Below are 25858 nucleotides of genomic sequence, written 5' to 3' on the forward strand. Positions count from 1 at the left end.
TTATGTGCTTTTGTTTTGGTGAATTTTCATTGATTTTTCAATTGTGTTCGAGAAGCTTTTAGTAGGATCACGCTGTGTTTTTTGATAAATATAAAGCACAGAGATTTGAGATATTAACGAATACGTACCTAGTAACACTTAAGAGAAAATTATATTTATCTAAGTATTTAAAGTAGGTACCTACGTATGGATAACGCAAACTACACGCGAGTGGAGAAACGACAAAAATCTAGTGAAAGTAATTAATTTATATTTTAGCCACTGAAAGGAATCCACAAACTTACTAGAACTTCATTCCACAGATATTATACGTATTTTTCGTAGCCATCAAGGGGTTGCCTACCGGAAGTAGGGAGGGGGGACAAAGATGGCGTACCGGAAACAGGGACACGTGCTCCTCGCACCGGACGTCCTCAGCAGCATCCATTGAATTATTGCCATTCAAATAATAAACATATAAACTGAATTCCCCCGTTTTCGGGAAAACGTTAGGGTTATGGTAACATTGATAGCCGATGATCGATGATTCATTCCGATTTTTATGGGCACTTATGAATTTGCTAAACCCGTTGATGATGTTGCGAATTTATGACCGAGAACTTATTATTTGAACTTTTTCCTATAATATCTAGGTATGCATATTATTTATAAGTAAAACGAAGAACTACTATACTGATATAAGTCATATAAAAGCATGCAATTTTATAAATTCCATATAAAAGAGGTCACTACGAATTTTTTAAGTCGTTAGTAGTGTAGCTACACTACTAACGATCCTTCTATTAACTTAAAATTATAACTATAGGTAACTGAAGATTACAGTTTATTTAAAAAAAATTGGTCGGTGCCACAATATATTTATCCAGATTTTCCTTTCCAATCACTAATTTCATATATTTTTATCTAATCCAGTTTTTAACAAGGAATATTAGCGTAATCTACTGATAACAAAATTAATAAACGGTAGCTGATAACACAAACGTATCTTATCTCATTGTAATTGCGTAGAGTTTTAATAAGTGTTGTTATCGATAATGAATTTGTATTGATTTTAGGTTGATTAAAGCTACTGATATACTAAGCTTATTTCAGTGATGTATTGATATATGTATTTTTAAAGAGAGCTATTTAAGTTTCCATATTATTAGATGACTTATAGACGTTATTCTGAAGAATATTTAAATAATAAATACCTACATGATTTGTACATTTTCTTTGAAGAAGATTAATTTATAAATATGGGATTTATTTATAAAAATATTAGTAAAATAAATAAACAATTTTTAATAGAAATTGATGTTTCATGATACGTAGTCAAAAGAAACTATATCAAGAGAAGCAAGGTGTGCAAATATGGCTACGAAATAATTTAGTTTTTATAATACTGTAAACGATTTCATTATTCGCTGGCGGTTAAAAATTACTAACAAATAAATAAAAAACAACAAAAGTAAGTAAAAATAAAGCAATGAGCTTACAGTAAGTATATTGTTACATCTCAATTTCACCCCAAATCGAGAGCAGTCCATTAAGGCACAATAAAACTTGATGGGCATTAACCGTGGGGCCTTGGGACCGCTACATTGATTCATTTGTACTGGCTTAGTTTTAAATATATTTTATTGAAAATACATAATATCAATGCATCGAATAGTAATTGATATAAAATATGATCCATGTTTTATTAATACTTTTTAATTGTTAGGTACAAAGCAAATTTCTTTCAGATATACCTATCTAGTATTTTTCCATACTAATTAATAAATTTTGTCGAATTTTATAATAACATTGCAATTATTTATTGGGACAAACCTACAGCAGAATAACTTAAAAAAAAAAAATTTATATATTTTGGTAGGTACTATAAGTTTTCATATCTCTACCACACAGCTAAATTAATTTTTATTTTATTACAATCAAACTCAAAATCTACTTGTAATACCAAACATACCTATTAATACTGGACACAGACGGCACATTATCCTGGCTACAGATCCCCTCGCTCAGCAGTCTGTCTCGGATCTCCCAGGCGAACATCGTCGGGTTTTCCCTCTTGTATGCGGCGATAGCGTCCACCACGGGCGGGGTCGCTACCTTCGGCTTCGAGCCCCCTATCACGCCGGCTTTGAAGCTACCCGTTTCGTAGTACCTGGACAAATTGCTGCTATTTAAAAAACAAAAGGGGTAAGAAACCATACATTTGGCATTTCATAAAGATTATGCTTAAGGGGATAATCAAGTTTTTATTTGACTGCAAAAGAAGGTGATATTAAATTATTTTGTTGATTGCTGATTAAAATAAGTTTTAATCTTTCAAATAAATATTTATGTTATAGATAAAGAAAATAATCATAAAAAAATCGTGGAAAATTCGAAATCTAAGTAAATACATATCTTAGTATCACATTTATTTATTAATAAATGATAATGTTACTTGTTTAAATTTACCTTTCTCTCTAGCGTGTATCAAATTTTAAAATTATGAAGAGCCATTAAAATATTAAACTTGGCGTGTATACGCCTTAATTATAAAATTTCCTAACAAAGTTTCACTTCAAACATTTTAACAAATGCTAAGCAATTTGGAATAAGATTTAAAGTGAATAAAATATATCTATTAATTATTGGTCCTGTACAAAAAAAAATTAAGATAATTATTTTCCACAATTCCATACCTTTCTTACAGGTATAAAATAAAATTAGATAGGTATAATATTATCCTGACTTTAGACAAAAAAAATGTTAATTAAGGCACAGGTTACTTTTTTTTAATGTCTCTTGCATTTTAATTTCTTCATATTCCACGTATTCAATTCCTTAGCTTTAATTCGTTTTGAAATTGATTATTTCATACATAAATCGATTGATATTACAATTTATAATCCTACCATAGTACAATACAAAAATACCAAATGCACTTTACAGTGTTGCTATAATCGAATTGTCATAATGTCCATTATTTTATTGAGCAGTTGAAATTAAATTTTGCTATAATGCCATGTCCCCAGAGAGGGGCGTGGGCCGACCCCCGGTATGGGGACCTTGTTTATAGCTGATTTGGGAATCTATTGATTGTCCCGTGATGGTACAGTATGGTGTGATTTTTCGCGCTGTTGTTTGTTTAATTTATTTTAGTATGAGTGTTAGAAACGGGTGTGTTTTCGTTGAGTTGTGATGATAGCATAAACTCTTATTTGCAGTGGACAAATATGGGCTGATGATGATGATGATGAATTGCTATGTATATCTTAATATATCTATATAAATCTCGTGTCACAATGTTAATGGACTCCTAAACCACTTAACCGTTATACTTAATAAAATTCGCACACCATGTGCAGTTCGATCCAACTTGAGAGATAGGATAGTTAAAACATGTAGGTACGACGGGCGAAGCCGGGGCTGACCGCTAGTATAGATAATATAATATGAAGCTTGGGACTAAGGACTATTATATAAAGCTTCCTGCTTGAAAGTAAAATTTAAATTCTTATTCTTCAGTTATTTTTTGGTTTGTATAGAAATTAATCTATAATATAAAAATGAATCACAAAATGCTGAACCGATTTCGAAAATTCTTTTTTATTATATTCCTTGAAGTACGAGGATGGTTTTTATGTAGAGAAAACGTAAATATGTACCACAGGCGAAGCCGGGGCGGACCGCTAGTATTTAATAAAATATTTATCATTGTTCGGATTGTATTTTAACAGTTGATAGGTATTTGTTAAGTTAATATTTTACTAAACCGGAGGAAAGACAACTTTTTGTTAAAATTCAGTACAATATATCAATCGAAAGTTTAATGATTGAATAGGTAGCTCACAAAAGGTCCTTTAAAATTCCTTTGAGATAATATTAGATACTTACTTTACTAAATCTTACAATTTATAAGAACACTGGTTCAGACTTAAACATTTGCAAGTTAAAATTATACCAATCGTGTCGACATTAAGACGATATAAATAAATTTAGCTCACAAGTGGCTAGACCATAATAAAGAGATAAATCTAATCGGATAGCACCGCTAAGTAATTTTGTGACAGGGGTTCGTATCTTGATAAGCCAATTACGAATGTGATCACACCCTAAGTGACTATGTACAGTCGGGTAGAGAATGTTCATTTTACACAGTATTTTTTTGGTACAGTTGAAGTACAAAATAATTGTGATTAAAGAATACCAAAACAATATTTCAAGGTAATTTCTAATTAAAATGTACTGTTTCGTGAGCTTGAGGAGTAAAAGTAATGACTGGGAAAACATTAATAAAAAAAGGGGAATGTTTGAAAATAATAGTAACATTTAACATGTTTTAAATTGCCTTAATCCAGAAAAAAGTAATGCAATATGAAACAAAACAATGAAAACAATACCTAGGTTTGTTACCATTAGGACATAAAATATATATTTACACACTTACTTATTAGAAGAAGTCAAATTGGAAGATGCTTATTAGAAAATATTAATTCCGAAAAATAAGCACTTTTCACCACAATTATAGTCCCACGCAACAACAAGGGTGTCCATGTTTTCTGTCCCACGGGACAAGGGCTGTACCCGTTGTGATGTGTTTTAGAATGCTCTTTTACATTACAATAACATCACTTTGTGTTGCTATCTAATGCAGTATCATGGCCTACTAGATTTTACAGACTTTTGAATAAATATTGAGAATATTTATCGCCTTTTTGACGGATATAATATTATTGCTTATATTAACACGTTGTTAGTATTATATTCGACATTCTTGGACATGCGGCTTCGATTGCGTAGTTTTTATCTGGATAATCGCCTCCTCATGGAGGTGACATGACATAATCTACCTATAAAAAGTTTCAACCATTTATGTAGTGCGTATTGAAAAGCAACAAACACATAGGTAATTAACGTCTATTTTTCGCCCGTCCGGAAGCAAGCCAAAATCCTAAAAAAATGTAGTTGTTTAGATATAAACCTTCGCTTTTTAAAGTTCATATTACATATAAATAATTAAGTAGGATAACCTGGACCAAAGCTCGTAATCCTGTTAAGCTTAGCCTTATGTTATCTAGATTGACAATATGTTCAACATACATGGGCTTATTGATTCATATTTTAACTAGGTATATGTTGTTATTATGACGAAATCATGAATTGTAATAGATTTATAATATAATACAGAGATTTTATAGAAGTAGGTACCTACTGACTGAATATTTGTATTGGTAGGTAACTACATAAATTTAAATTCTATTATCGTAATTAGTTCTTGAACAAAGTCGCTTTCTCTGTCCCTATGTCCCTTTGCTTAAATCTTTAAAACTACGCAACGGATTGTGATGCGGTTTTTTTAATAGATAGAGTGATTCAAGAGGAAGGTTTTAGTATATCTACAGGTGATAACTGCGTTAAAAACAACCGACTTCAAACTTGCATTTGCAACATTTACAAATATACATACAAAAATGCTCATAAAATAAAAACTACAGGGCCTATCTAAATAAAATTTTTTTGGGACCAATTCGACACCATCCCGCATCGAACAAAAAAAGAATCACGTAAATCGGTTCAGAAACCTCGGAGTAATCGGTGTACATACATTTAAAAAAAACATACCGGCCGAATTGATAACCTCCTCCTTTTTTTTGAAGTCGGTTAAAAATATGATATACTTAGCCGAAGAATATCAAAACTAATGTTAGTATTATGTGCTGTTAATGAAATGTACCTTGAAATTAGCAAATACCGTATTATTTATTATGTAAAACAATTCATATAATAGCACACTTATTGACAAAGGAAAATAACCACACATCAACGTCACAGCAACGAAAAAAATTTTCCTGGTTAATATTTAAACCGAAATCAGAAAGTAGCCCAGTCCTGTGTCCGTATATAATAATTATTGACTTTTTTTCTGTCTGTACGTCGGCAGGCAGAAAGCGTGACCATTGCCACACTTCCGCTATCACAAGCTGTACGAATATCAACTCTTTCACAACGCGATTAGGTTCAAAACTCTCCGCTCAAACTTGGCCAGTGTACACTTGGCAAAGAAATATTGGTGCTATTTTATTTTTTAAAGTAATTCATACTTTAACACAAGGGAATAAGCGTCAGTTTCGTGTGATGGGATTCAAATTTATACCCATATTGTGTACGGGCTGTTTTTGTGTAATGATTTTAAGAAATAATTAGAATTAAGAATAAGTACAGTAACGCACGCCTGGTCTAGATTTCAGCTTATCTAGAATTTATATGGTATTCTTTTGTTCCATCTAGATTATTATCGGATTAAGAAATATATGTATTGCTACGTTTTACTAACTACTTGTGTGTATTTAAAATGATTTTGAAATTTATTTCGACGAAAAAGGATAAAATTGTTGCAACAACACCACAACAACACCTATTTTACATTTTAATAGGGGATTGCTAATTTATGGTTACACTACTGGAAAAAATGAGTGACCTATGTTTAGGGTACTTTTACGTGTAAGTTTCTTTATTCAACTTTAATTTTAAGCACATTTCGATACTTTGAAGTTAAAGAAATGACATGATAATGACACTGCCTTAATTAATCATATTCATAATAGAACACAAACAATATATTTGGATTTGTACCTAATAACAGTAATTTACATAATTTTTTACACTAATAAAAATCTAACCTATAGCTAAATGATTGTAAAGTGTAAAATACTAATCACTGAACGATCGGGGTTTTCATACAACCAGCAAAAGCTATAAGAATACAGAAATAGCCTGCATTCAGAGCAAAATTCAAAACTCGGAGGGCAAATAAATTGAAAAACAATGACTGTTTCTATTCAGCGGCGATCCCGCGGGACTAGTGATGTGCTAACATCCGGGTTAATATCCGGGTTATACGGATATTGTTCTAATTTTAATTTACTTTAGTATTATTTTTGCGTGTTTATCAAAACTACTTAGACGCACTTAGATACGTACTAGCTTTATCTTATTCATTCATAATTATTATTATAAAGTGAATTATGCGTCTAAAATTACTGAGATTCTGACACGTTGAGCACCTGTAAAGACTTGTATTTTCATAGATTTTATGATGTACAAAAATTTATTAGATATAATCTACCTATAAGATCGATTAAATAAGTTAGTTAGGTATATAAAAATATATCTGATGAAAGCGGATTTCTTCATTATACTATCTTACTCTAAAAAGACAAGCATGCACAAGAAAACATTCTGCTTTTATATTAACATAAAATATTATAAACTAGCGGTCCGCCCCGGCTTCGCCCGTGGTACATATTTACGTTTTCTCTACATAAGAACCATCCTCGTACATCAAGGAATATAATAAAAAAAGAATTATCGAAATCGGTTCAGCCGTTCTCGAGTTATGCGCTTACCAACACATTTTGCGATTCATTTTTATATATAAGATAAGAAGATTACAATTGAAGAGTAAAGCAGACAAAACAAATTCCCAATTAAATTCAAATAACATTAGCACATCACTATAGCAGGTCGGTTTCAATTTAAATCGGACAATAGCGTCCGAGTGGTCATATCGCTGGGCTGTTGGGATTATACCACGACTACAATGAATGAATGAATTGAATAATGCTGTTTTTAATGTGATTAAATTGTACCTATTTGAAAATTGAAGTTTGTGAAGAGTCAAATTTTATATTTGCTTTATGAGGTTTCTATTGCTAACAAATATTATCTATCGTTCCTTGGACATAAGTACCTAATATGTTAATTAATTCCTATCCCATCACTATCCTATCCTACTTAATATTATAAAATATGTAAACGCGAACGTTTCTTAGGATGGATGTAAGTGTACATGTGTATATTGTATGTATCTATACTAATATTATAAAGCTGAAGAGTTTGTTTGTTTGTTTGATTGAACGCGCTAATCTCGGAAACTACTGGTCCGATTTAAAAAATTCTTTCGGTGTTAGATAGCTCATTTATCGAGGGAGGCTATAGGCTATATATCATCACGCTACGACCAACAGGAGAGGAGCCACGGGGTTGAAACCGCGCGGAGCGGCTAGTGTATGTATATTTGTTACTCTTTCACGCAAATACTACTGAACCGATAATAATGAAATTAAGCACACATATAGAGGGTAACTTGGATTAACACATAGGATAGGTTTTATCCCGGAAATCCAACGGGAACGGGAACTATGTGGGTTTTTCTTGGAAAACGCGGGCGAAGCTGCTGGCGGGAAGCTAGTCAAGTATAAGATTCTTTCTGAGTTCTTGTCAATACAATATACATAATATAGATACAGTAACATTAAGAGTGAACCTTCAATACGTATTCACGATGAACCTATCTCAATTTTGCAAGCCACATACCGAATGCACCGGTTCACCAATTATTATAATGTGGTCCAAACCAGCCCATATGCATAGTCATTATGTAGCCTGGCTCGTGTTAAAAATGATAGTGTTTTAAATATTACCGACCGCGGCTTTGCCCGCTTTGTCTAAAACCTAATAAATTTTATACTAAAACCTTCCTCTTAAATCACTCTATCTATTAAAAACCGAATTTTAATCACGGAATTCGGATTTTCTGAATTCGAATTTCAATCACGGAATGAGACTTTCACTTGTAATACCACAAGAGCTTCCTTTTTCCTGAAAAACTTGACGACTTTATTTGTTTGCAGGGATCCTTGAGGGAAATGCCAGATAATTTTGAAGCTCGTGTGGTATTCGGGGGATTATTTTTCCGTCCCAAATGTCGGCCAATAATTTCACAATTGAATTCAACCTGTCAGTTTGACGTCAACGACCAGAGAAAATTTTCAAAAAATTATCAGTATAATACCATGTAGGTTGTACCACGTGACGTCGAATGGTGCAATTCTATTGGTCGATATTTGGGTCGGAAAAATAATCATAAATATTTATTTTTGTTTGTACTTTGAAGAAAATTTTTTCTTCATAGATAATTTGAATATTTAAGCGAATATGTGGAACAATATAACATGTTTAATTATACATCAAGTTAACGCTTAAATTGTGGTTAACTTGAGCTTTTAGATATACATATATATATATATATATATATATATATATATATATAGATACCGTTTAAGTAACCGTAGCTTACATTATGTAGAAATTAAAGTGAGACTTTTTACCAAGTATGAATTATTTTTATTAATATACAGTACCTACCTAAGTTAATAGTACAGTTAATAGTGAAAATATGTATCGGTACGAAAATGAAAATGTACAAGTACCTACAGTAGGTATTATTCTAATCTTTCACATTACTGTTTAGAATAAAATAAAATAATTTGGAAAATCCAAAAGTGCACGCCTCATAATTTTTTTCAATAAATATTTATTAATTATTATTTTTGTTTATTTAATAACAATTAAACCACATCGAATCAGACCCTGAAAAATGAAAGGGTTCTATTCCTGAGCATACTCAAGCGTAAGAGAAAAAAAAAGACTCGATTAGTAAAGTATTTCGGTCGCTATCGTGTTAACAAGAAAAAGGATCCGCACATACAGACACACGGACGTCCAAGACAGAACTTTTTTAAACTGTTTTTTAACTAGTTTAAATAACAAAAATGACATCAAAAATATCATGAACGTTAAAAATAGTGTTTTTTCTTAATATGTGTGTGTAGGTATGTATTATCTTACAAGTGCAATGTATGATACATAAAGACATTTTAAGTTTGAAAAATCAGATGTTTTGCGCGAAGTGACAGTAGTACCCACCTCAACGCTTCGCTTATGAGGCGTGCAAAAAAAGACTCGATTAGTAAAGTATTTCGGTCGCTATCGTGTTAACAAGAAAAAGGATCCGCACATACAGACACACGGACGTCCAAGACAGAACTTTTTTAAACTGTTTTTTAACTAGTTTAAATAACAAAAATGACATCAAAAATATCATGAACGTTAAAAATAGTGTTTTTTCTTAATATGTGTGTGTATGTATTATCTTACAAGTGCAATGACATAAAGACATTTTAAGTTTGAAAAATCAGATGTTTTGCGCGAAGTGACAGTAGTACCCACCTCAACGCTTCGCTTATGAGGCGTGCAATTACGTTGACACCTTACTTTCAAAATTAAAAAAAACAACGAAATCCATACTAATATTATAAATGCGAAAGTAACTCTGTCTATCTGTCTGTTACTTAATCACGCCTAAACTACTGAACCAATTTGCATGAAATTTGGTATGGAGATATTTTGATACCCGAGAAAGGACATAGGCTACCTTTTATTGCGAAATATGTACCACGGGCGAAGCCGGGGCGGACGGCTAGTATATAATATATTACACTGTTATTCCAAAATGACACACACAAAACAAAAGAACAATAGTGTATGACATAAGTGTAATGTCTAACGGATGGACAAGCTGCGCGCGCGCAGCTCGCGCGGCGGAACGACGTGATTTATTGTATGAATCATTATGTGGAAATTTTCCAGATCTTTCCTATTGCTCTTCAGCTATTCCTTCTCAAAATCCCGCTATGTACTTTTTGAAGGTTATAACTATGTTTAAGAAAAGTGATTTACAAATGGCATTTTCGAATAATATCATTCTGCCCTATTCTTAATTCCTGGCCTAAATTGTCAAGGTGTCCCTTACTTATTTTTCTCTTCTCTTCTTTTTGAGCTTATATATATACTTTTACGAGTCGTATTTATTTATTTTTGGGAAACAGTCATATAGTATGATAGCGTAGGTACCTATTAGCTGTCTGCTGATGTTACAACTTACCTACAAGGCATTTTACATTTCTTGAAATCAAAGTCATACAGAATCGTCTTACTTACCGTTACCACCTACTTACTTACGCTCTACAAAATCTAAAAGGCTTACCTAGACAGAATCTTCGACACACAGCCATGGGAGACCCTCAGTTGTCTGCTAATGTCACAAGGTCTGACTCCACTGTGCGCCAGTTCTACTATCCTCTGCCGGACCACGTCTGGTAAAGGTCTGCCGTTCACGAAGACGCCGCCGAGCTGGTTGACGCCGCCGTGGCCTGAAAGATTTTGATGATTAGTATTGCATGCAGATAGTTTAAAGTCATGAGGTTTTATATCCTTGTTATTGTTAGTATTGTTGTTGTAGTTGTTATTTTTTTGTTTTAATACTAGCTTTCCGCCCGCGGCTTCGCCCGCTTTGTCTAAAACATAATAATTATATACTAAAACCTTCCTCTTGAATCACTCTGTCTATTAAAAAAACCGCATCAAAATCCGTTGCGTAGTTTTAAAGATTTAAGCATATAATATAGGGACATAGGGACAGAGAAAGCGACTTTGTTTTATAATATCTTTATATCGATGTTGAGAAACGTATCTTTAGACGAACGTATAAAACGTAACATTTTCATAATTTCCAATCAAATTAAACGGAACAAGACGGAACAACGCAATACCACAGCAATACTATAGACTATAGCTATATAGAATCGTAATCATAATCATATTCAAACAACCTAAGACTAAAGGCCATACTTTACAATTTCCCACATCTAGAACCTTTATCAATACGAAAACCTTCATCAAGCCTGAAACTGTATTTGTAAACAGAGTTCCCGATATCCTACCCGGGTATCGACCGGCGCAACGCGTGACGGGTCGATGGTCACGCCTCGTGCCCGCCCCGCCCGGCGTCATAACCGTAAGATAGAGGATGTTTAGGAATCTAGAGGTATATGTGTTTATAAGGATAGTTTACGGAGATGAAAATCTACGTGAATATATATTTATGTTTACGAATGTGGTAGTATAATATAAAAAAGACGTGTGGCACTCGGGGACTGTCGCAGTAAAGCTATTGCATAGCATGCCTTCAAGCCACACTTCCGAGCCCGTCGGAGTGGGGAGCGTGAGGTTTTTTCGTTACGGAATTTCTCGATTCGGTCCCCGCGCTCAAGGCCCGTGATAGAAGCTATGCAATAGCTTAAAAATATAATAGATGCATCTAGTTAGATTGTGTGTGTGTTTAGAATGAAAGTAGAGATATAGTATACCTACTGCATACATTGAGGGTTAGGTATGAAAATATATAGATGTTGGCCGATTTTCAAACCTATCTGATACCTATAGGTACACACAAAAATTCATAAAAATAGGACGTAGGTTCTTTATCGGGTTATCATAAAATTTGTCATAGATTGTAACTCTTTCTTCTCATGCGGGTATCTCGCGACTCGCGAGACGCGACGCGTTATTTAAATCTTAGCAAACATATCAATTATCGCTAAATCTACTGTCTTGTTGTTTAAATTCAGATTCCAGGTGGATTTCATAGTATTTTCTTTCTTTTTAAAACAGGTCAAACAAAACAAAACAAATTTTTAAGTAGGTATGTACAATAGGCAATCGCTCGTATTATAAATAATAATCTAAGTAAATACCTATATATTAGGTATTAACTAGCATTCCGCGCGCGGTGGAAAGTTAATTTAAATATTTTTGCAAGTTTCTCTATTTTCGAAACAATTACGTAGATATTCGGCAGAAGTGTCGCTTTCTTCGTATTAAAATAATTGCAGAAGCGACAGATTTTGTCAATTACAAACAAACAAACGAATAATTTTTTCCACTTTTTAATCAATATAAACGTAAATTTCGCTTACAGTAGATTTACGGAGGAACCCTGTTAAAAATTTACAAACATATCATAAGGAAAATAGCCATCGGAGAGGCTGTTCAAAATATCTCAAAGCACCCTTAGGTAATTAACTAAAATGGCGGACAAGATGGCGCACCGGAAGTGGAGGGAAGCGGGAAAACTAAACGTCATCCGCCAGGTGGCAGCACTCGAGCCTTTTGTAATTAGTTGCTTTTCGTTCTACGAAATTCCCTTTTTATAGTACTTTTGTTCTGTGAAATTCCCTTTTTCAGTTAGTTTTTGTTCGTGGAAGTCTTTTAAATTATGGAACACATAAGTACCTCATACATATTAGGTACCTAAATGGTTTTGGAATAAGATTTTAACATATTACGTACTAGCGGTCCGCCCCGGCTTCGCCCGTGGTACATAATATTTACGTTTTCTCTACATAAGAACCATCCTCGTACTTCAAGGAATATAATAAAAAAAGAATTATCGAAATCGGTTCAGCCGTTCTCGAGTTATGCGCTTACCAACACATTTTGCGATTCATTTTTATATATAAGACTAGCGGTCCGCCCCGGCTTCGCCCGTGGTACATATTTACGTTTTCTCTACATAAAAACCATCCTCGTACTTCAAGGAATATAATAAAAAAAGAATTATCGAAATCGGTCCACCCGTTCTCGAGTTATGCGCTTACCAACACATTTTGCGATTCATTTTTATATATAAGAAGAAGAAGATAAGGAGGATATTATAGTTGTAGGTACCTTCATAATATTTAACTATGTTAACTCTATGAATTTATTTAAATGATTGATAATTATATTACTTAGGAAAGAAACAGAAAGATGAGGTATTCCTTTTTCTTGATAACCTTTAAAGTAACTTATGCGTGAATTTATAAGGCTTCGTAACTTCGTACCTATCAAAAATGTTTAAAAACTTTCTACTTTACAAAAACAAATTAACTTCTAAATAAACATTTCCTTATTTATAATTGTTGTTCAATGAATATAATTAATCGGTTGATTTACGATGAAAACTACATTGTAAGAAACAAGTGTTAAAATTATGTGCCAGAAAATGTTTCAATACCTATAGACTGGTAAAAATAACAGATTTTTTAATTAACATCTATACCTACTAATATTATAAAGCAAAGGAGTTTATTTGTTTGTTTGTTTGAACACGCTAATCTCAGTGATGATATTATATATATTATATACCTATAAAGGCTTCCTTGATAAATGGGCTATCTAATTAAAATTCCTGAGATTAGCGCGTTCAAACAAACTCTTCAGCCATTTCCGAGCCTAGTTTTCAACCTTTATAAAAAATAAGGTATATGTAAAACACTAATAAAACCTTAAAAATCATATAAAATCACCTATAAAGCATAATAATTATGAACAAGTTAACGAGGACAGTCATGCGCGAGCGCACTCCCTCTTTCCTATACCGACATTTCTATACTGATTCTATCAGACATACATTTTAAGCATTGCATAATGTAAATTAATCCATCAGTCCTCGGAATCACAGACACAATAGAAAATCTATTGTGTCGCGCCCCGATCGGGCCTTACGGTGGTCAATGGGTTAATACGATAAAAGGACTGATTTGTTTGTTTGTTACGATTTACTCATAAACTACTGCACCGATTTTATAAGTAGTTTTACGGTTAGAAAGCTTAAAGTTTTATATTTACATTTACATGGAGTGCTCTACATTTTTCATATCGGGTCGATCCGGGCGAAGCCGGGATCAGTAGCTAGTGATTTATATGAATTTTGTTGTTAAAGAAAACTATTTGAACTTGTTTAAAATGTGAGTAAATTGAATACCTTTATAAAAATTAATTCTTATATATAAAAATGAATCGCAAAATGTGTTGGTAAGCGCATAACTCGAGAACGGCTGAACCGATTTCGATAATTATTTTTTTATTATATTCCTTGAAGTACGAGGATGGTTTTTATGTAGAGAAAACGTAAATATATACCACGGGCGAAGCCGGGGCGGACCGCTAGTTAGTAATAAAATCTCGATAACCAACTCAATGTAGTTTTGGCTTAAACTTCGTGTTAGCTGTGTCGATTTAGTAACGATTTAACTTTGTTCCAAAATATTGTCTCAAAATAAAGATGGAGACTTTCGCGATGTAAAATCTTAATATACATCTCGTGTCACAATGTTTGTCCTCAATGGACTCCTAAACCACTTATCCGATTATAATAAAATTCGCACACCACGTGCAGTTCGATCCAACTTGAGAGATAGGATAGTTTAAAAATGTCGGTACCACGGGCGAAGCCGGGGCGGACCGCTAGTTATGTTATAGGAAAGCTAAGCCAAAAATTGACATTTCAGCATAGCCGTATAGTGAAAAATATGAAAACAAACAGCTTTCATAATAATAATGAAATTCTGATTTTATATAGGTACCCACCAACCTAAATGAAATTCTTAAATTATTAATTAAAAGTTTTACATATCTATGCAAATAAAATAACTGCCTTAGCATGAATAATTGCTTTTTGCATGTTTTGCAAACATTGTTTATTTCCGCTAATGAATACAGTATATGATTATATTCAACAACTGATGATGATTGATTGGCTATTATTGATGATAAAAAATCAGAGCACTATTTATGTGTGTTTGTTTCTCTTTTACACAAAAACTGGTGAACTTTCTTTGATGAGTTGATAATGGTGTGGATAATGTGATGAATATAAAACGTTCAAACGATTGCTTATTTTTTAAAGTCGGTTAAAAACTACAACATGCTCTTGTATTTAAAAAAAACTATGAATCTATAACCAGTTATAAAACAGGTTTATTACAAAGTTTAAATTAAAGTAAAGACGTTTAATTAGAATACGTCGTTACAAAATTTACCTTTCACGATTTACGAATCTTAATTCTGATTAAATAGTTACTTACCAACCTATTTTGTCTTTTAGTTACAGCTTATAATAGACTAGCCGCTCCGCGCGGTTTCACCTCCGTGGCTCCTCTCCTGTTGGTCGTAGCGTGATGGTATATAGCCTATAGCCTTCCTCGATAAATGAGCTATCTAACACCGAAAGAATTTTTCAAATCGGACCAGTAGTTCCCGAGATTAGCGCGTTCAAACAAACAAACAAACAAACAAACTCTTCAGCTTTATAATATTAGTATAGATGTTAACATTAAAGCTATCTATTTCGAAGCTCAACAAACCTTTCCAAATAGTAACAACATAGTATAAATACCTATAGGTTCTGTATTGTGAAAAACATATCAAACACAAACGAACATAGATAATCCTTCACATTTTCATAAAATCAGACTCAAACCAAAATTTCCGGCGTCTCGCAAGCCTACTTCACAAAATAATAAAAGGATCATAGAAAAATCAAATACATGTGGTACCTAGGTACTATTAAATCACTATTTTGACCTTCGTTAATATTAATAAAAAAGCCTAATTATAAATACCAATAGAGCCCTCCGTCACGGTCTTTGAGACACCCATGTGTATGGAATTTAAAGATAGCACAGAAAAACAGGAAACTAATAATAAATCACGCTTTAAATCCGTCAAAGTTGGTGATGTAGAGGAAATAAATCAAGGGAAATATAGGGAAGGGAATTGAAGGGATAGGTAGATATAGGGAATTGATGTTGGATAAATGGAAGGTTTTCTTGTAGGAATTATTAAAAAGGACTTATAAGAGCAAAAAACAATGAATATTGTACCTACTATAGGTATAGGTATTAGGAAATTTTTTGATCGTTAAATTACCAAAACCTTTTGATTCAAGACATAAAGTAACAAGCTGAACTATTTTGAAGAAAACGATGCAGAATATCTAGAGATACCAAACAGAAACAGAATATTCTATCCTATGGGGAGTCGTTCAAGGTTGCTCTTTTGGGCCTCTACTTTTTAATATATCTGTGTAATAGATAGGATCGAGTAATTGTTCCAAATAACGAACTAATCTGTTCCACTTATCTTATCTAAAACTCGACAAGCAAATTAATATTCCGCTTGAAATACTTATAATTAAAACGAAAAACCTGTTTATGAAAATATAAAAACCAAATGAATAGCAATAACTAAACGTAAATTCCACTATAAAAATGCCGCGTTTTTAATAAAAACAAGATGGCGGCAACAATGGCGTCGGGCGCGCATCCGGTCAAATGGTAATGTTTCCTTTTGACTTTTTTGTTTATAAAACTTGTTTAGCGACAGTTTTATTTAAATTTTAATTTTGTAATTACGTTCATTATGGATTACATCCTTAATTTAAAATTTCGTGTTTTCATGCTTTGTTTTTGCTGGTAAAGGTATAATAAGTTATTTTACACAGTATAATTTGTTATATCTTAGTGTTTTGATTCAATAGAAGAAACAACATGATTGTTTACGTTTGAATAAAAACAACATCAAATTTAGAGACGGGGCGTATGATTTATCTGCAGGTCTTAAGTATCTACCTACACAGGTACCTACCTATTACCTATATTAACGACTTAAGCCATATCTGAAATTATAGATACCTACGTACATTTGCTCTTGTATGTGTTAATTATTTTTATAATATGATAAAATTGGCGTCTCGGATATAGGTAGATACAACTTCAGAGAACAATATAAACATTAAGGTAGCAGCAAAAACTCTATCAACTATCTTACAAAATTAAGATGAAAACATACATCTATAGATCATTTCCGTGGCCTCTACTGCATCCTAATGCAGTAGAGGAGAGTAGGTACTATACCTACCTACCTATATGTATATATATAGGTGGTACACCTAATGAAGTAGAGGCCACAGTAGTAGTCAGTATTTTAAGAATCCTTATTCTATATATATCTATCCCATTTATACAAAACAGTATCTCAATAATGTATGAAATTTGAATTTGATTGTCCCGGAGAAAGAATAGTTACTTTCCAGAACGTTCGTTAACAAAACAAATTTCGTTGTAAAATATTGAATCATATAATTATAATGAGAATACGGTACTAATAAAATAATTAAATTAATTGGCTCGCAAATCTAACGATAAATTATGTAGATAGCGATTAACGAATACCTTACATAACCATGTTAATATAACTACAACGCAACAAACTGGTCGTTTCAAAACACCAGCCAGACAACCTTTCTAAATCTTATTACGTTTCAAAAAGATCAGTGATATATGCGCCCGCGCACACGCCCTGACCAATCAGAGCGCGCCGTGCCATGTGTGCGTGAATACGTTCACACATTACACGTACACGCTACGCATATGTGTGCAGTAATTTGTCTCCGGTTACTGACTCGCGGTTGTTGTACTTTGAACTCTATTCATACAGTTTAGAGTTCATTGTTGTTTGTTTTTGTATCACATATGTATTATGTATGTCGTGGTATATGAGTGTTTTTATGAGGAAGTGATTCTATTGTTGTTAGGACGATATTATGGCTTTTTGTTGAGTGCCTTCAAATTGCGTAATCATTTATATATTTTTATGAGTTTTGGTACGTGAAACAAATGTAGGTATTTTTGTTTGACGAATGGGAAGGTTTCAGTCTTTGTTAACGATGTGGGTATGTGAGCATAAAAAATCTGACAAAGTAACGTTTATGAGAGATATTTGTTTATTTTTGTTAGAAATGCTAACTCAAATATAGTGCTAATACTAAATTTGAGTCATACAAGAGTTTCGAAGTAAGTTCTTGCATAACAAACATTAAAAAAATCAATAATCACCTGAATTATAACAGAAAATGAAATGAAACTATATTTTACCCCTTATACCTACCTTGTTACCTGTAGGTATCCTATGTTTTGTATTTTTTAGAATTTGCAAAAAACGTTCTCTTCGTTTATTTTCATAATAATTTCATAAAAATAAATTATTTCCCTATTGTCGTATTTTCTAACGATATCTACTTATACCTATAGGGTTCCGTCTTTATATAGACTTACTTTGCTCGTTTTATCACAAATAATAATGAAATAACAAACCTATGATCTCTAGGTAGCAACTAGCAACTAGCAAGTTATAGGTAATTAGGTAGGTACCTACTTATTCTGAGCTACATATTTCAGACTACAATCTACAACTAAACAAATTTAATATCCAGATCCATTTTCTTTTCTTCGTTCAGACGTTAATGCTCGTGATAAGCTCGATAAATCTCGTGTCACAATGTTTGTCCTCAATGGACTCCTAAACCACTTAACCGATTATAATAAAATTCCCACACCATGTGCAGTTCGATCCAACTTGAGAGATAGGATAGTTTAAAGTTTAAACATATAGACCGTACCTGCACGGGCGAAGCCGGGGCGGACCGCTAGCAATTAAATAGTAAATAATATATACCATGTAAATATCATTAAAAACGATAACCTATGTGAAAGATGAATTTCACACATAATATACCAACTTAGTTTAAAATAGGTATCTTTTTCAAGTAGGTAGGTACCTATACCTAGGTAGTCTTTCCATATTGAGAAACGTTTTTTCAGAATCGATAGTAGGTACCTGTATACCTAATTTGTATTAATTTACATTTATAGGTAATACCTATACTTTTTATGGGTTCCCAGTGAAACATACAAATAAATTGAATGATACAAATATTCAGCATAACCAGCATTCGTAGGCCATTTAAAGTGCAAATAAAGCTGAAAGCTCAAATGTAGAGTTTATAGTTTGGAAATGTGTAACGTAGAGAAAATATAGCGAAATATAATTTACGATACAATCGACTACGAATTTAGCTATAACAACAACCTATAGCTAGACTGAATCTGAACTTCAAAATAATAATACCTACCTATATTTGTATATAACTTTTTGTATATTACTCTGTATAGGTATTAGGTACCTAGAGCGAAATTTAAATCTCATTATTCCTAGTGTTTCGTTGACTAGACATTAGAGAATTAACAAATAGATATGCATTAGGCCTTGTGAACCGTGTTCAATGAATTATTGAATAATTATAATAGCATACATTATCACTGTATATCAACAAGCGATCATTCGGCTACAGAAAGCTATCCAATCTCAAAGCTCGCACCGTAAAATGATCGATGTAAAGGACATAACCTCAAAATCGCTCCAACATCCTTCAATTTGCAAATCCATACAAGCCAATGTCCTCCAACGCATGCTCAAATTCAAACGCGTTCCACGCACACAGACACATTTTCCCGCCCACAAGCGATCCGCCAATCAGAGCGGAGCGTTCTCCCTCCCGCGAGAAAGCGGCGCCCCCATTGGCCCGTTCGAAATCTTGAATTGGGAAGGAAATTTTTGGCCGTTTTAAATCACAACGCAGATGTGCGGTGCTATAGAGTTATCTCTATGGTTTTTATGTTTGTCGTTATGATAATCCGGTTATGGAGATGGCTCTTTTTGCGTTTATAGTCTGTGGAAGATTGGGATGTTTTTTTGTTGCTTATGAATATGGGAGCGGATAATGGCTTGTTATATTTTTATGAAGATTATGTTGGATATATTCTTAGTTATGATTTCATGTTTCATACAGAACGGGTTTATGAGTTCTGTTGTTCTTAATGGGCTCGATTAAATTATACGTTTTAAAGAAACGAGTCTTAGTCAAACACGTATTGATAATTGATTTTGAATACATATTAAGTAATAAGTATATTAACTTATTTTAAATTTTTATATAGTAACTAGCTTTCCGCCCGCGGCTTCACCCGCGTTTTCAGATAAAACCCCGCATAGCTCCGGGATAAAACCTATCCTATCTCTCAAGTTGGATCGAACTACACGTCATGGTGTGCGAATTTTATTATAATCGGTTAAGTGGTTTAGGAGTCCATTGAGGACAAACATTGTGACACGAGATTACCTACCTATATTTTACCTATGTTAATTAAATTAAATATCTACTTAACACTAACAAGGTTTAAACTTTAAACCTAAGCATATCAAATCAATGAAGCAATCCTTTTTATATAATTAGGTAGATATTAATATCACTACGAAATTTCTTATCTTCCAATAAAAATAGAGAGCAACTTTTATTAATCAAACTCTACCTTTTTTCTATAAAAATTCATTAAAACGAACTTAGCTCAATAATTTATAAATAACTGTAGGTAGGTAATCTTAAAAAGTTAAAATATGATGATGAAGTTAAAAATGATGAGATTAGCAAGATGTCTTGCTAATCTTCATCAATCTCTCTAGATATAGGTATCTAGATAGGTACCTATGTTAAAATTTATATGATTTGAATTTTAATTAATTTAAATTTGAATTTATAAAAATAGTTCGTATTTCAATAGAAATAAGCTGTTAAATTAAAGTCAATAAGTAGGTATAACATGAATAAACTGAACAATATTAGATTATTTTTAATTTAGATTTCAAAAAGCTTTTATATTGTTGCAATATTTGTATGAATCTCTTCAAATAATCCCTCAATTCTTTATTTAGCATAGATGCGATTAAAAGGTAATATCTACAAATAACTTCTTATAATAATTATTATCAAAACGTGCCTTGTTTTGTGAATAAAAAGCCGATTATTAATTATTTTGGCATATTGCCAATAGGTAAGTATACCTATTATAAAAAAACTAGCGGTCCGCCCCGGCTTCGCCCGTGGTACATATGAAAAATAGATGTTGGCCGATTCTCAGACTTACCCGATAGGTATGCACAGAAAATTTCATGAGAATCGGTCCACCCGTTTCGGAGGAGTATGCAGACTAACATTGTGACACGAGAATTTTATATATAAGATGTAGGTATTGCAATCTTTTCGTATGACTTTCCTCTATAAAAATAAACTTTCTTCCTGATAATATAACCAACGCGTCATTTATTTTTAGGTAGGTATGTTAAATATTGTGGTTCATCTTCACACGAAATAGTAAGTAGATTAACTTTCGGCATCAAATATTGAAGCTGTAGAAACAATCTACAAAATATAGGTACCTACCTAAAAATCTACATTACCTTTTTCAGGTCATCTATATTATTTTGTGTGTGTGTTTTAAGTTGGTATCTAAATATTTTATATAGGAATTAAACTAATTTACTACACTTACATGTATAATACTCCATCATATTCTGATTATATCGATACGCGGCGGAGAGGTCAACGCCGCCGGCCCTCAGCCCGAAAAGGGCCGCGAAAGTGGCCTTACCCTGGCCCTCCAGCTTGCCGGCACAATCACGTTTGTACAAAACACACATACACACTCACAAACACATTTTATTTATTATTTTTTTATGCGAACGCATTGTTTGTCAGTGCTGATTCTAAATTTTTCATGAAGCTGTAAAAAATTCGAAATTTGAAGTCGCGTTCGATTTTTTAAGGAATTTAGTGATGTGGCCATGTGATAAATAGGAATCGATATTTTGAATTGTGTTTAAATTTTTTCTATAATTATTTAGTTTAGGTATGTTATAAATGCAATGAATAAAATTTTAAGAATATTATTAGGCAATTGTTTTTCATTTTGATAAGTTAATGTCATAACTCATAACTGTTTCAAATAAATAAGGACCTATTAAATTAGTTTAATATATGTAACTATTTTTAAATTTCCACCGCTGTTATTCTTTTCCACAAATATATAATTTAATTAAATCATACCTACGTACATAAAACAAACACATAAATTTGCATTAATTACTTAAATTTACGTAGGTTCGCGTTATTTATTATAATGAGACCGTCTATTTTTGGCAATAAACTTTACACTTGAAGAGATTCGTTTTTTAAGAATCTAATTGAGGAGCCATAGTGTCTAAAAGCCGTTAAGTAACCGATTCTTAGTCAAAACCGATTCGTTTGGTTAAATTTCACCGGTTTTTGGGCGATTTTCCGCTGTTTGAGCATACTCTTTCCGGTCGATGGCGGCAGGTGGTACTTCTCACGAGATTTTTTTAGTTATTTATAGAAATGATTACTCTATTAAGCACTAAAGCGCGATTAATTCATTATTTGGTACGTAAGATACCATTAAAAAACAAGGAAGAGATTTGTTTCATACATAAGGTATGCAAAAGCAAAAGTAGGTAAGTCCTACCGTACCTACCTACAACAAAAGTAAGGTCAAAGGTTTGTTTATCTTAATAAAGAAACATAGGTATAGCCCAAATATAAACATTTATTAATTCCTGAAGAAATCTAAACCACTTCATTAATTTTCGTACAATGCATCGTATAAGCATCATGACAAGGCAAAGCATGATTTGAAATTAATTTTATGTAATCGTTAAACTAATTAATCAATCATTGCATTCACTATAATATATTGAATACTGTATCATGCTCGTTGTTTTTATTTAGCTGCCGTTTTATTAGGTATATCTATAAAAAGCACTACACACACGTAAACTAAAAGATAATAATGAAGCTTATCCTGCGTATAGTTTCTAACACGTGTCCTGATATCACATAATCACTGTATATAAATAGGTACCTACATGTTATTATTATAAGTTCTATATAGGTACTTTATCACTTCACTTGCACTAAATATCACTAATTTAAATACGTCTTAATCGCTTCGTAGACGTCTCAGTACAGATGAATAGATCTCGTTTTTGAGGTATATTTTACGGTTGGCTCGCTCAGAATCGATGGATTGTGACAAGAGGATCGGTTTTCTGATATCTTATGTCCGGCTTTGGCGTGGGATTGTTTTGTTCATTATGAAATTATTTATGTAAGAACGTGGAATCAATGCGGTCGCGTAATGTTATTTTATCGACGTTTGTGCGTACCTACCTACGTCCCTAACTACAGGACCTGTGTGTAACATTTACTGTTATCACGGATAATTGTAAAGAAATTATCTACATTACCTACTATCTTGATTTATCCTAAAGAAGAATGCATTACGAAAATAACCACTTTTTTACTGAAATATAAATTATCAACGCCTGATTTAAGGAGGCTGCACTGCACTTTTCTATCGCCGGATAATAAAATTAGAGTTAGGTCTGATTTTTACGCATAGTTCTTGTCGATTCGATTTCGATTCGATTATGAAAAATCTTTCATTACGAAAGTTTTCATAATCGTCAATATTATTTATTACAAGGATTGTATTCCTGTTACCAAAACTATAATTTATGACGAAGGTAATGAATCTTTTTATAGGAAAAACAACGATCGGGAAAATCAATGCAATATTAATATTTATTTTATTATCTATATACCTACAAAGCTAATACGATCTGTATTATTTATTCACATGGCTCACATAACCGATCTCTGATTTAGACAGGTATTAGAATTACATGGCGTATTATTTTACACTACAGCTTATGTATCACTTGTGTATATAGTTTATACATATATATTTTTCCTTTGATATAGCGATTCTAGATTTAAAACCTCAATTCACAATAATATTACACTGCGATATAATATTATAATAGGTAAAAAATATAGATAAGAATCTCACTGCATCAATTAAATTATCGTTTTATCGAATTTAAAAACACTGAAGACACAACACTAAACACAACACGCGCGAAAGTTCGTCATTTCTTTTTCACGAATCACTTCCAAATTTGAAAACTTCGAATGTTGTTTTGATTAGCGCGTCAATATACTTTTTTTTTAATCGAGGCAAATGTTTATGGACAGATAATATCGGAACACAATTTTGTATCGAGTGACATGTATGTTTGGCAAATTTTGGCGGGATATTTCGCAGTCGACCGCGCGTCGCGATGACACGACACCCTCTACGGCACGTGGCGGATGGGACGCGTTCGGATACTACCCCTGGCTATTGAGATAAGCTATTTTTTCATCTATATTTATATTTTTAGTTATGAATGACGTACATATTATATTCGGGATCAGGAGCAGTTTTTACTCGAATAATATTTTTTGTAGGATCGGGAGCAGTAGGTATGTTAATTCTAATAGGTAAGATATGATATTATTATATGTATTATAATAAGATAATGTGTTTTGTTTGTTAAACAGATTTATAATATGGCATACCAAAGTATACCTACTTAGTTTTTTTTTAAGTTTGAACGTTTTATTCAGAAGGTCCTAGGTGAAGTAATAAAATATCAAAAGCAGAAGCACACCTAAGCACATGATTATGAAAGAAATAAGAAACACTTGATTAATGTCCTGTTATGAAGTTTCAGTGCGGCACGACAGCTTATAAAAAGACAATAAAAATACCGTATTAAAACCGTTAACATTATCTATTATGATTTGTTGTAAATTCACAGAACAAGCAGATATTTCGTCACATATGTCATCATGCACATGATACATAACTATTGAAGATGAGTTGTTTGTTTCAGAAGGATTTTGACGTGACAACGTCTTATAATTCGATAGAGCCGGCTGCACACACGAAAAAACATGACTCATGCGGCGTTACCTCACTCTGAGGCGTTCCATGTAACTTGTAAGGCTTGAAGTGCAAGCGAGAGCGCGGAACGAGCGACAAAGAAGCACAATCGGACGTTGTCACGTTCAACTATCGTCAGTAAACCGACTTTACAGACAACCAATTTTTAAAAAAATACTTTGTGAAAGTGAAACTTCTTTAAAGCTGCGTGAGTAAAATTTCAAGGCCGCATCATGGCAATACGTCACAACTCACATCATGAAATAAGGCGACGATTTTGGTATCATTGAATCTTGCCAAAGAAGTTTCACTTCTGACTCGTGTTATCGGATCACAGGCTTCATGCGCATCTTTTTCATTTCACATGTATAAATAATAAATATGGTTTTCTTGATGTCTTAAAGCAGTATTATTTCCAATGCGGAAAAATAACAGTTCTATTATAAGACACTATCGCCATCTTATCCAATATCCATACTGGAAATAATACTGTAATAAGACATCATGGTAATCCCTATGAAGATAAGGTAATTAATAATCCATACTTAATATTATAAATGCGAAAGTAACTCTGTCTGTTTGTTACTCAATCACGCCTAAACTACTGAACCAATTTGCATGTAATTTGGTATGGAGATATTTTGATACCGGAGAAAGGACATAGGCTACCTTTTATTGCGAAATATGTACCACGGGCGAAGCCGCGGCGGACCTCTAGTAACTTATAAATGAGCTTTCAGTGATAATTTAATATCATAATATGAAAATTACACATTTTAGCGCTTAACTGAACCATCTGACCAATATTTTGCTAAAAGTAGGTGTAAATTTATTCTTCCCTAGCTTTTTTGATACCA

The 25858-nt window shown here is 32.7% G+C and overlaps 1 protein-coding gene across 4 annotated transcripts in view; it reads right to left on the bottom strand.

Annotated features, from left to right (window-relative positions):
• The window catches only part of sv (paired box protein shaven), an 81967-nt gene that overhangs the window by 17754 nt on the left and 38355 nt on the right, over positions 1-25858 (bottom strand). For all 4 annotated transcript variants that reach the window (XM_090115986.1, XM_090115984.1, XM_090115987.1 and 1 more), the window contains exons 4-5: positions 10865-11030; positions 1952-2149 (exon numbers count right to left, since the gene is read on the bottom strand). In XM_090115986.1, coding sequence (XP_089972112.1) covers positions 1952-2149; positions 10865-11030 — 364 coding nt within the window. The remainder of the gene's footprint in view (positions 1-1951; positions 2150-10864; positions 11031-25858) is intronic.

This window comes from Colias eurytheme, chromosome 24 (genome assembly GCF_061535395.1).
Source record: "Colias eurytheme isolate Ceu_HAF_F1 chromosome 24, ilColEury1 Martin Lab GWU primary, whole genome shotgun sequence".
Lineage (NCBI taxonomy): Eukaryota > Metazoa > Arthropoda > Insecta > Lepidoptera > Pieridae > Colias > Colias eurytheme.